General features: G+C 41.0%; 1 protein-coding gene across 4 annotated transcripts in view; it reads right to left on the bottom strand.

The window, feature by feature from the left end:
* Positions 1–12,845, bottom strand: part of PIEZO2 (piezo type mechanosensitive ion channel component 2) — a gene marked incomplete at its 5' end in the record, with an annotated part of 454,715 nt that overhangs the window by 38,246 nt on the left and 403,624 nt on the right. For all 4 annotated transcript variants that reach the window (XM_080822189.1, XM_080822187.1, XM_080822188.1 and 1 more), the window contains 3 exons: positions 5,044–5,210; positions 6,202–6,368; positions 9,705–9,764. In XM_080822189.1, the coding sequence (XP_080678315.1) occupies positions 5,044–5,210; positions 6,202–6,368; positions 9,705–9,764 (394 nt within the window). The remainder of the gene's footprint in view (positions 1–5,043; positions 5,211–6,201; positions 6,369–9,704; positions 9,765–12,845) is intronic.

Genomic DNA, 12,845 nt, shown 5'->3' on the forward strand with positions numbered 1-12,845 from the left:
AGTTTAACCCAAAGGGGGACACACACCTCAAAGACCTCTGAAGGAGGCCACTGGAATAAGAATCTCCCAGCCTGAGCACCAGTGGCTGACCCAGGGGAATGGGTCTTTGTGATCCAGGATGGCTGATTTTCTGGCTGAACATCATTGTCATGGGGGCAGACTAGGCCTGCACACACCCAGGTGTGCCCAGCCAGTGACTGGGAGGCAGAACGGAAACCATGCAGGAAGTAACAACCTCCAGGCCTAGCAGGTGAGCAACCAAATGGTCGCTAATGAAGACATAGAAACTGATTTTTAAGAAAGGCCCTAACTCCTTTAGGATTTGATGTTGTCAAATCCTTGACAGAATGAGGCGATGAGGAAAAGGCAAAGCGGAAACTCAATGGCCAAGCACAGGGAGCCCTGGGCTTGGGTCCCTCCCTACACTAATGTTAACTGGCCATTGGTGTTTAGATAAATTGTCCTCTCTAAGATCTTAATTTTTTTTTTTTTTTGAGAATCAGCAGAGGTTTTAATACGATGAAAATAACTGCAGATATAATTATTTATTTGATGAAGTAGTTTCAGTAGAAATAGTTGACCTCACGTTTATAGACCTATTAATATTTAACTTGTTCTCTCATTTATAAGACAGGGGATCTGGACCTTGGAACTTCTGTATTTAATTTCCTATTTTTAGAGCTGCACTCCTATGGCCTTTTAGGGGTTTGCAGGCAAAAAGATACTGTGTACCTTTCCCTGTGGCCCTGCTCAGATTTTTTGCATGGGAACCACTGCTTAATCCTGAAGTGTGACTCATCTTGTTAATGCCTGCGTCCACTGTCGCAGCAGCTGACCCTCACACCCCACACCGTCCCACCCAGTTGGGTTATGTGTATTGTGACCAGTTTGTGGCCCAATCCGGGGCAGTTTTAAAAGAAAAAGGGAAGAGGAGTTTTCTGATAACAGGCCCAGGTGACATGCCTAAAGGGACAGTTGCAGTCCCCTCACTGATCAGCCTGCCCTTCGAGCCACCCCAGGGCACACAGCAGCCTCTTAGGTGACATGTTTCAAGGGATAAACACTCCCTCCGTATCTAGGAATGCTCCTTAGACTGTCATCTAATGTTCCTTGCACAATTTAAAATAATTTATTTTCAGAGAAAGTAGATGATATCTGATTTCATAAAACAACCATTAAGAGAAGTGCCATTTTACAGCCGGATTTAAAGGAAAGAGTGCTTTTTGCAATAAGTCAAAGGGAATATAAAGGCATTTGTTAGACTCTCATCCCATCTGCAGTATGCCCAAAGGTGAAGATGGGTGAACGGGATGCCGGGCAGGGTCCCCGCACAGGGGGCGGGGCCACACCGAGCATGCGCAGCCGCACTGGGGGAATGGTACTAGACCCTCGCTGATGACATAGGTGTCTCCACTGGGAATCCCTTCTTGGGAAGACTCCTGCCTTTCTACAAATCAGGTGGCTTCCAGTAGACTTTCGTGTAGACAGATACTGTCTACCGATTTGATAGCTTCCTAAAGCAAAAAACTAGAAGTGGAGCTCAGCCATTAAGAAAAGGGTAAGGGTGTATGCGCCTGCGTGGCTCAGTGGGTTAAAGCCTCTGCCTTCGGCTCAGGTCATGATCCCAGGGTCATGAGATCGAGCCCCACATCGGGCTATCTCCTCCGCAGGGAGCCTGTTTCCTCCTCTCTCTGCCTGCCTCTCTGCCTACTTGTGATCTCTGTCAAATAAATAAATAAAATCTTAAAAAAAAAAAAAGGGCAAGTGTGTTAACTCATTTATTAACAACAAAAAAAAACCCTCTTGTGTCTCCCCTTTCTTTAGGTTGAAATAAAAAGTAAAAGATACATTAGGAACTAATTTTAAAGGTACTGGTTTTCTACTAGTAAATTCATTGATTGATTGACCACTTCTAAATTTGGGAGATACTTTTAATAGTCTTTGTTCAAAAACAATCAATAGGTTTAAATAACTCCTACCTCACGGTTTTTGATCATGGGTACAGTTTTATATTTGCAATCTTGGGTCTGATTTAAAGGCAGTTACTTGATTTTATTTGATCAGTCTTCTTCCTTTTTTAATCCCTCTTAGGTTATGATTTATAACATTAAGCTAATTTCTTAGCGGGGCATGTTGTCAGTTGTTATGCAGTTAAAAGTTACTAATACAGGAGTCAATTATGTTTATATTATGGACAACTTCTTTTCTTTTTTTTTTTAAGATTTTTTTTTTTTAATGTGTTTATTTGACAGAGAGAGACACAGCAAGAGAGGGAACACAGGGGAAGTGGGAGAGGGAGAAGCAAGCTTCCCACAGAGCAGGGAGCCCAATGCCGGGCTTGATCCCAGGACTCTGGGATCATGACCTGAGCCGAAGGAGATCTTAACGATTGAGCAACCCAGGCGACCCTGGACAACTTATTTTCAATTCACTCTCTAATATTCTCTTTCATTGAGTTTGGTTCTTGAGCAGCTATTCTTAATCCTGGTCAGGAGGCCTGTGACACCCTTGAAAATTTATGGGAAAAACTGGTATTTATTTGCACTTTTTCCCCTTTGGGAGATAGTATATCTCAGCATTTTTCTCATCTTACCATTCTCCACATTTTTTTTTTTTTTCAAAACCAGTTGTTTGGTCATGAATAGGTTATAAAGTGAGTGGATCTGGAAACTCTATGATCCCCCCCTGTGGACCCTCATTCACCCCTGTAACTAGGAAACAGCATCCATCAGCATCTTGAATATTGACTACATTCAGACAAAATTTTTTTTTCATTCAGACAAATCTTGTCTTCCCCTGCCTCTGCCAACACAATTGTACATTTTTGCAAACATGCTCATGCAGCCTTTATTTATTTTTAAGGGAAGAGCTACCATGAAGTATCTTGGTAGAATGTGGATAAAAATGGATTTTCAGTTTTTGCATAAAAATGAATCAAAGAGAAAATAATTCTGTTTAAATTACTGATCTATATAGAGAAAATTGTTGCAACAAGAACAATTTTAAGAAAGTTGGCAGCTTCCAAATGGGATAGTTATTTATGGTTTGCAAAAAATAAAAATAAAACATAAACCATAATGATTTTTTGTCTCAATGTAGTCGGCCCAAGGAGAATGAAGCTCCTCTTTGAAAAACGCAGATTGTGGGGTATTTTCAGGAAGGCACACAAGGGGGCGCTGTCTGTCAAGCGAGGGACATGACGCCAAATTTTCACTTTGTAACTTTGCTATTACTAATGGTTGTTTAAATTGCTGATTAAGAAATGTGGCGGGGGGGGGGGCGCCTGGGTGGCTCAGTGGGTTAAAGCCTCTGCTTTCGGCTCAGGTCATGATCCCAGGATGGAGCCCTGCGTTGGGTTCTCTGCTCAGCAGGGAGCCTACTTCTGCCTGTCTCTCTTGCTTGCCTCTCTGCCTACTTGTGATCTCTGTCAATTAAATAAATAAAACCTTAAAAAAAAAAAAAAAGAAAGAAATGTGGGTTTGTTTGGGTGGAGAGATAATGAGAAACTTTTATTAGCATTCCCACTGTTGTAACAATCACTTATTTTATTCTAGAAATTTAAAGCATCTTGAACAGGATCTCAGTTAGCAAATAAATGTTTTGACCTTGAAAGTCTTGGGAGTTTCTGGCCTCAGTGTCTCTTCTCACAGAAATCTACAATAGCTGAAACATATCTGTTTCTTTGGAACTGACAAATGAGCAAAGATTATTCCCAAATTAGAGCAAAAATAATGCCTTTTATTATCCCTCAAAGGACTTTAAAAGAATCGCTACCTATTTTGGGGGAGGGGCAGAGGGTAGGAAGGGATATATCCAAGCAGAATTTCATCTGTACAAAAATCACATTTAAATCAATATATGAACACATATATTTTCATAAATAAAAATGAGGTTTTTGGCATACATTCTATTTTAAACCTCAATTTTTTGTTCAATGCAGTGAATATCTTTCCATATCAATAAATATAGATTTGCATCAATAGGTAAATTATTGGGGAGCAAGACAACAGGCACAATTGGAGCAGCTCAAATATAGCAATTCAGCAGCAGTGAAACATAGCTCTTCAAGGTAAACCTTTTTTTTCACCTATCTCTCCCCATTCAGATTGCAGTTTCAACTTGTGATTATCTATTTGGGATTTGGTATCAATAAAATAGTCTCAGCTCCCTTCCCTCTCTTGTCCTGTAATATATTCGTTATTTGTGGAGGACAGATATTCCCCCAGGCCTCTGAGGCCCTGCACAGTGTCCGACGTGGGACTGGAGACCATACTGCCAACCATCCAGTGTAATGGGGATGATAACATGAATCCTATAGGGTCTTGGAAGGATACAGTGAGGTAACCCGTACATAGTGGGTCGTGCTGGCCCGTGGCTAGTGCGGGGTCCCTGTAGTGAGACAGTGCACGTGATCACAGAAGCCAGGGAGGATGGAAGTGGACAAAATCACCTCTTAAATTTTTATTATGGATCACAAAGAAACAATTCTGAAAGGAGAAAGATCAAAGATAGCAACAGATGGAAGAAGATTCCAGTATAGAAAATACTCTGTGGGGCAGCATTTTTTTCAGAGGAATCAAAGATGGCGGCCCTTGACACAAATACTCATTTTGTGATCAGGAAGGCTCATTCTTAACTTGCCTCTGGCTTGGAAGTCTCTGCCCTGTGCCCATGAGTCATACTGGTATATCCAATATGGTCTACTTTTTTTTTTTTTTTTTCTTTAAAGCTCAACACGGGGCTCAAACTCACAGCCCTGAGATGGAGACTCGTGGTGAGATCAAGAGTCAGACGCTTGACCGACTGAGCCACCCAGGCGCCACTCTCATAGCCTATTACTGATACCTGATTTTTTTCTGGCTCAGTCGAGGTGAGGACAGTGTTCCTTTTGCTTTGTTGCACACAGGGAGGTCGCCTGAAAGGGGCGGGGATCCATGAACGTTTTTGATTAACTTTCACCTCACACATCCATTTCTCATCTTGCTGAAGCCCGGCTCTTTCACCTTGGTCAAAAGCAAACCCACTGTTTAGAACGTGAAGTACCTGGAGATGCTGTCGTGGGAATCTAAGCTATCCATCCTGTGGGCTGTCTGTGCAGCAGAAGCGGCGCCAGCACGGTCGTCTATGGTGTCCAGTCCAGACTCCCTGGAAAGGTTCATGATGTGGTTCTGGTAGTACATGTGGACGCTCTCCCGCGTGGGGACGTTGCCCTGCGGAGAGGAGACATCGCCACAGTTCTTACTTGTCTGTGCAGCCCCCTGGCGCTTCTCAATACCGAGAACTCTCAGTCGACAGGCCCACCTCGCGCAAAGATGAAAACAAAGCTAGTCAAGGTGGGCATTGATGTTAACTCATTGCATTAGTGGCCCCCGATACCACTGGGGAAGACTCACAAGAAATCCCTTCTTGGTTATGGGTGAAGATAGTCAAAAGGCAAAAACTTCCAGCTATAAAATACATAAGTCCGGGGGATGTCACGGACAGCACGGTGACTGTACCGCATACTTGGAAGTTTCTAAGAGGCTAGAACTTAATAGTTCCCATCACAAGAAAAAAGAAAATTGGAACAATGTGTGGTGATGGATGTTAAGTAGACTAACTGTGATCGTTTTGGAATATATGCAAATATCAAATCGTTGTATTGTACACCTGAAACTAGTATGTTACATTGTCAATTACATCTCAATAAAAATAGGATAAAAACTAGTAAAAATCAAATCCTTTCTTATATGTAGGTAATTTGGCTAAGTGATAGTAACTTTTTCAGAAACAAACTAGTAATTTCAAATACTATCTATAAACTGTATGTGCCTATATTTTGCTGCTCTGCATATATCTTGATTTTTCCCCCTGAGAAGTTTCAGATCAAACTTCCCAGACTAAACAACAGAATCCTTCCTGAGACAGCAGAGTCGGTGCACCTGCAAACTGGTGAGGGAAAGGAACAGAGTGAATAAACTGGCCATTGTCCCAGAACTGTGTGTGCACGTGCGTGTGTACGTGTGTGTGCGTACAGTGTCTGATTATTTTAATTCTGAGCAATGGAACAGATTTAAATATACAGAAAAACAGAGGGGTTATATAAAGACTGTCCAGAAAACTGTAGATTTTGTGTTATCCTTTTTGGAGCTCTGGACATTGACTTCTAAAAATCTTTATAATGAGGGAAGAAGCAAAAAGAATTGTAACCACAAGTGTTACCTTTTTAATTTCTCTGGTCAGCATACATCTTTCAATTCTCAGAACTGTAGATATATCAATATGTTCCCTTGAAATGGAGTTAAGCCAAGTTGTGAAACTATCCACTGTTGCCAGAAACAGAACCCAGGTGAATTTCAAAATGTTAAATATCCTCTTGATGATATTATCTAGGAAGAAGAAAAGCAACAAGGTTTCAAAGGAGCAAAATGCCCAAATCAGCCATTTTGCTGTTGTGTAACACAGCGATCTCTTACCAAGGACAGACCTGGCTTCAGACCTGCATACCTAATACGGAGTGATGCCCGTGACGCTCAGCGTGATGGGGATGGGGGTAGGAGGTGTGGAGGAGGACAGGCAGTATAGGAAGCTATGGGTGGGTCTTTCCACACATGCACTGGCAGCATCAAAACCAAACTGGGATAGAATTTTTATCCTGTGCTCAAAATATCAGTCAGAACAGGTCCATATACAGAACACAGGTTTGATGAAGAGTAAGGTTGCATTCAAAGTTATTTCTGTTGTTGACACAGGGATAGAAGCTATCCAGGAAACCGGATCCTTTAATGCTTTTTCTAGAAATTTCTTCATTTCTTAAGGAATGACTATTTTTGGAAACAATTCTATTGATTCAGTGAGACTTTTGATGCTTGGCAGCTGCTGTTCAGTTCAATCACCTGCCACCTATTCTGTCAAGAGCTTAGTAGGGGTACCAGAAGTATACTGATACTACGAATTAGCTTCAACATTCCTATTTTGTTCTACTGAGCTGGGCCCACACAGAATTCTGCACATGAGATCGATCCTGTCCAAACCAACAGATGCTGTGAGATTCCAGATGTTCTCAGGTTGTCTTCCCTCTCTGCAGCTGTGATGTGGGGAGCCGGGCCAAGCTGCCTAGCATGATAAGCTCAGCTCAGATTGCCACCGTCTGTGACACCTTCTGGGTGCAGGCACACGTGCCTGTCTTGTGCCCTCAGGGAATTCCACAAGAGCTCTCTGATCATTGTTAAGGTTGGAGGAGGTTCCCTGTCTATGACCTAACTTATTTTAGGTCAGAATCAAAATCAAATAGGGAATATGGTGTCTTAACTATCTGTCTGACACCTCCATTCCCAGAAGCCAATGGTTTCTCAGCTGGTATCCAAGGAACGACTCAAGCCACCAAATTTTGATCCATGTGAATTTTTTAATTTGGCATTTATAACATTTTGTCTTATTAGCAATTTCAAACATTGACTGCAGTAAAATGAGTCCTTAGTGAACACCGTAATGAATTAAAAACTGCCTTAGTGTTTATCGACAAAACCCTTAAACACCACCAGCAGCACCACTAAGAAAAAGAACTGGTATCCCTCACCCTTTCCTCCAACCAAAAGATGCCAGGCTGACCCTGAATTTAATTTTGTAATAGGGGAAAAAAGAAGTTATTTGTGAATTGGGTTGCCTAGGCGGAAGGCAGAATTTCTCTCGGGGAAAGGTTTGCTCTTTTCAAACGGAGAAACATCGAAGGGAACTTTCATCTATGGACAGTGTGGCCTCAGGACAGAGTCCAGGTGGGCAAGGTAGAGACAAAGAAGAGTTGAACAGTTCTACCTACTGAAGGAACAGGAATCTTGGAGCTGCCAGCTGGTACCTGGGGAAGAAAGCGGGAATGATCTAATGAGCCAGGCCCCAGAGGCACTAGCTGGGGAGAAACCCACTGCGGCAGGAATTAGTGATCACTGTCTTTCCCTCCGACGGTGTTGCCTGTCTCTGCCATCACTGCGCCCCCCACCACCCCGCTATCCCCCAAAGCCTCTGTAAAATGCCGTCACACCTAGCAGTCTCCCATGAGGCGTACTTTAGGGAGTAAGGCAATGAGGTATCTTCTGCTGAGCAAAACTCAGGAAGGGACCAGCTGCTACATGAAGCCGAATGGAGAGAGGTCGTGCAGATTCCACAGAAGAGCCATTCTGAGCCAGAGGTGGCCAGGGGCCCTCTATGGGTCTTGCCCCTCCCCCAACTCATTTTGGGTTTAATCTGAGCCAGGTGTGAATTTCCCACAATGCTTTCGATGGAATCTTAGCTGCGTTGTGTAGACATAAAAAGAAAGTCTGAGCCCTGGAGGCTGAAGGACTTGGCGGGGGGGGACCCACACCTATTAATAAACTTTAGCAGCATCTCCCATTTTGGACAGTTTATTTATTTACTTTATGATATTCACAATGATCGCCTGCGGTGGTGATGAGACACATGATTATGTCACGGTTTTGCCGAGCGTGGTCCTGATGGTAAGACTAAACTTGCCGTGATGGAGACACGGATAACACATACTTTCTTAACTCACGTGATCACAAACTAACATGAGATGTGGCCGTTTCAATTTTTATTTATTTCTTAGCCAGAGAGGCAGTAAGGCCCACAGTGGTGAAGGGCACATATTTGGGTTCAAATCCCAATTCTACCTCTTAGTAGTTGTGTAGACTTGGAAAAGTTACCTCATCTTTCTCTGCTTCAGTTTCTTATCTGTTAAATGAGGGAGAGGGTTTTTGAGGGAAACAGTGAGGATGCCTAAAGCTCTTGGGAAAGTGCCTGGTAGAGATGTGTGATCTAAAGTGTTAGCTACTGTTATTGTAGGTAGCTTCACCGCAAGTATAGAACATCTGGCTCCACATATGCGTGAGTCCAATATTCTGGAAGTGGGGGTTCAGGTTTAAGAACAGGGCCAAAGATGGTTAGACAGCCTTGGGGAAGTCTCATTTTGGGCCGGCAGATGACATCGTTGGAAGTATCTGTGTCCATAGCAAGAGGGCCTGAAAATCTTGACCTGCTATAAATAACGCACACAGGAGTTCTAACCCTATGACATTGAGGAAATGGCATGTTTATGGAATTACAGAGACTTTAATTCATTTCATTTGAAAGCTTTTTTTTTTTTTTGCCCCCCCTTTTTTTTTCCTTCATGGAAAAATCTTCCTCCCAGTCACATCCATGTGAAGCCCAAATGACACCATGACTAAAGTAGGGGTTAGAAGACAGGGATTCGGTCCTTACTCTGTCACTTAGTAACTACAGAGTCCTGAGCAAGCTCACTGGGGATAGACGTTCCCTTTGTCAAGTAAGGACTTTGACCTACGCTTCTAGAGAAACTCCCCCACTGTACTTACCTCTCATTTAAATCCTTCTTTCTATGTCCTTTAAAATTAATTGGCAATATTTTTTGTGCTTTTATTTTGGTGGCTTCCGTGGGACATTTATAATTTACTCCCCCAAATCCCCTTTCACAAATATTTGGGCAGACTCTAATCCAACATTTAATCCAACAGTGTAAGTGTCAGATCTACTTTAAGGAGTCCACTTTGAAATGTCACTAGAGATGAGACTTCAAGGGACACTTGATTATTTAGTCAAAGTCCAGAAACAGTATTTGATGAATTATTTTTAGGCAGCCTTCCATGACATATCTTCTGGGAAAGCAACATTTTCAAATTTCCCCCAGCTCATATTTGTCTTTGTTTGGTTACCTGGTCCATCAGATTTCTTTTTGATTGGTTCCTGCTCTCGGTCTTCCCACTCCACCGGACCTGCCAAGTGTGTTCAACAAACATGAGTTAGATCCTTTTTGGGTAGATTCAACGTCAACACTACTCTTCTGGGCTAAAAGGAATTCTGTAATTAAATCTAGAATATTCTGCCTAATATAAGAGTTCTCAGGGAAAAGTTGTAAGAACTCATAGCTCTCAGATGATGCTTACTCCAGAGTGAGAATCACTTTTAACTGGGAATGAGTGAACTATGGTGGACTGGCTAAACCCTGCCAGATTCCTATTGTTAAATGGCCTCTGCATTCAGAACAGTTTTTATATTTTTGATAGTTGAAAAGAAATCTTAAAAAACAGCAATATTCTGGCATGCGAAAATGATACGAAATTCAGATTTTACATATTGTCTGGGCTACTTCCCCCCCCACCCCCCATCCTGGTACAGACTTATGGCCTGCAAAACTCAAACATTGACTATCTGGCCCATTACAGAAAGCGTATGTTGACTCCTGATACATACCATGACATTTTAATTTTGAATACCTAGAGGTAACGTTACATATTTTAGTGTGTCACTCCATAGAATGGTATTATGGGACCCCATTTTATTTTTTAGCCTCTTATTTCAGGCTAAAGATGTCAGAGCTAGCAAATGGAAATGTGGGACACCCAGTTAAATTTGAATTTACAAAAAACAATAATTTTTTTTCTTAGTTTAAGTCCCATACAATATGTCCACATTATACTTAGGCTAAAAAATTATTTGTTGTTTTTCTAAAAACTCCAACTATCACTGGGCCCTGTGTATTTATCTGGTAGTACTAAGACCATTCATGAACTGACTTCAATGAACCTTTCCAAACTTACTTTTCACCATTCTGTTTTCCCTCGCATCTTGTCTTTACCAACTAACATGACCTGCTCTTTAATTTTCATAAACAACCTTTCTTTCTTCTGCCAGAATGTCAGGCTCTACTAAAATGCTTTTTCATGAAGTACTTTATTCCTTTATACTCTTGGCTATAAGTCCTCCTTTCTCCCTCTGGTCCCACACTATTCTATCTATGCTTATTTTTTAAATGGAACTCTGCAGTTTCTATATCATTAGGGATTTTCCCCTCTATACTTGTGTTCCCCATTTGTCAGGATAGAAAGGTTTGGAGTCAGGATGCCTGCATTAATTCCAGACCCATCTAGATGGCTGTGTGACCTCAGGCCAGTTCCTTCCCTCTCTGGTGCCTCATTTCCTCATCTGTAGTGCAGGAAGAATAAAATGTCCTGGACTGTTATAAGGATCAAATGAGTTACAGCCTACAAAGTACTTAGAGCAGCACCTGGCATTTCGGAAGGCTGGAATCCACTTGCTTCATCTGTCTGGAAGTAATCTGGAAGGGACGAGCCCTTCTACCAAAGAAGAAGTGGCTAAATAAATATTAAAGGGATGAATAAACATCTATTTTCATCCCAATACCTTTTAATTATTGCTGTCTTTGATCTGAGGTAAACATCTGCACATGGAATCATCTTCATGAAACAGAGTAATGAGATATTTGCAAGATGACTAAAAACACATTTTTAGAGCTCAGCAGATAATTTTGTGAGAATGCATGTCTGAGGATAGCAAATACAAGTTGGGGGGGAGAAAAGGAGATAGTGAGGGGAAACTTGCAACACTAAATATTAAAACTAACTTGATACCCACTGGACTTAAAAATAGATGACACTGACCCAGAGCTAGATAGTAGGATAATGGATCAGAGTCCAGAGTCCAGAAACAGACCAAAGAATAAATGGGAGCTGAATATCGACAAAAGTAGCATTTAAATTCACTAGAAAAAAGCAGAATAATTTAATCAACAGGGATAACATAATAGCCTATCTATGTAAAAGTAAACAAAGTAGATCTCCATTTCACAGAACAATAAAAATGCAAAATGTAAATAAAATAGGGAGGAAATAAGGGAAAATAATATCTGGGAGAAAGACTTTCTTAAGCAACATGGAAACCCTGAAATTGCAAAAAGAAATTGAGACCTCTTTGATATCAGAAAAAAATTAAAAATTGTTTAGATAACATATACCAAAAACTAAATAAAAAGATAAGCACTAGATGTGTAAAAAAAATACTTGTAACATATGAGAAAAGGTTAATATCCTTAATATATAGATGTTTCCTAAATCAATAAGGACAAACAGCCCAATAGAATGACATTATGGAAAATGATAAAAATGTTTAAATCTCAGATTTGGAAGTACAGAATACCTGAAAATAGGAAATAAAAAATGCTCAGTTTCATTAGTTCCAAATGAAAATAAAAGCCATTTGTCATCCATACGAAAGACAAATGATAAAAAAAAAATAACATTCTGTCGGATAAGACTTCAGGGAAATGGACGCTCCTGTACCTTACATGTAGGACTGTATATTTCTAAAACCTCTTGGGAAAATATATATTAAAGTAAAAAATGTCACATCCCTTTAGTCAGAAGTCCCACTTTTGATCTATTCTGTGGAAAGTCTGTGCTCTTCCTGGCTTTTTGCTATGCATTTAAACACACACACATATATGTATGTATGACTATGTGCATTTTTGTGCAAGGTTATCTATGATAGCATTATTCATTATGGCAAAAATTTGGAAGCAAACTTAATGTCCATTAGTGATGGGATAGTTGAATAAATTATGCATATCCATATTGTAGACGATTCTGCAGCCATTAAGAAAGGATGATATAGTTTTATAAATACTTAATTGGAGAAATGTTCGTGTCCCACTGCTAATGAACATACCAGAGGGATCTCCAGAGCATGAACTCATTCTCGAAAATAAACAAAGGAATCAGTGCCTGCACACACCTACATCACAGACCAGTAAGAAGTGGACATGAGTACCACACACAGTGAGGACTTGGCCCTTGCGGGGATGGGTTTCCACAGCAGATTATCAAATCTACCTCTTGACTCTTTGACTTGAGTCAAAGACTCTTGACTCATTGGCTGTGTCTTCATTTTGTCTTTTGAAGCAATAAAGTAAAATAAATTAAAGCTACCAGGAGACAGCAGGGAGCAGAATGGTCAAAGAGGAGAAAGAGTTTGTAGCTAGAATTTCATTAGTAATTATG

This window comes from Martes martes, assembly GCF_963455335.1.
Source record: "Martes martes genome assembly, chromosome: 13".
In the NCBI taxonomy this organism is placed as follows: domain Eukaryota; kingdom Metazoa; phylum Chordata; class Mammalia; order Carnivora; family Mustelidae; genus Martes; species Martes martes.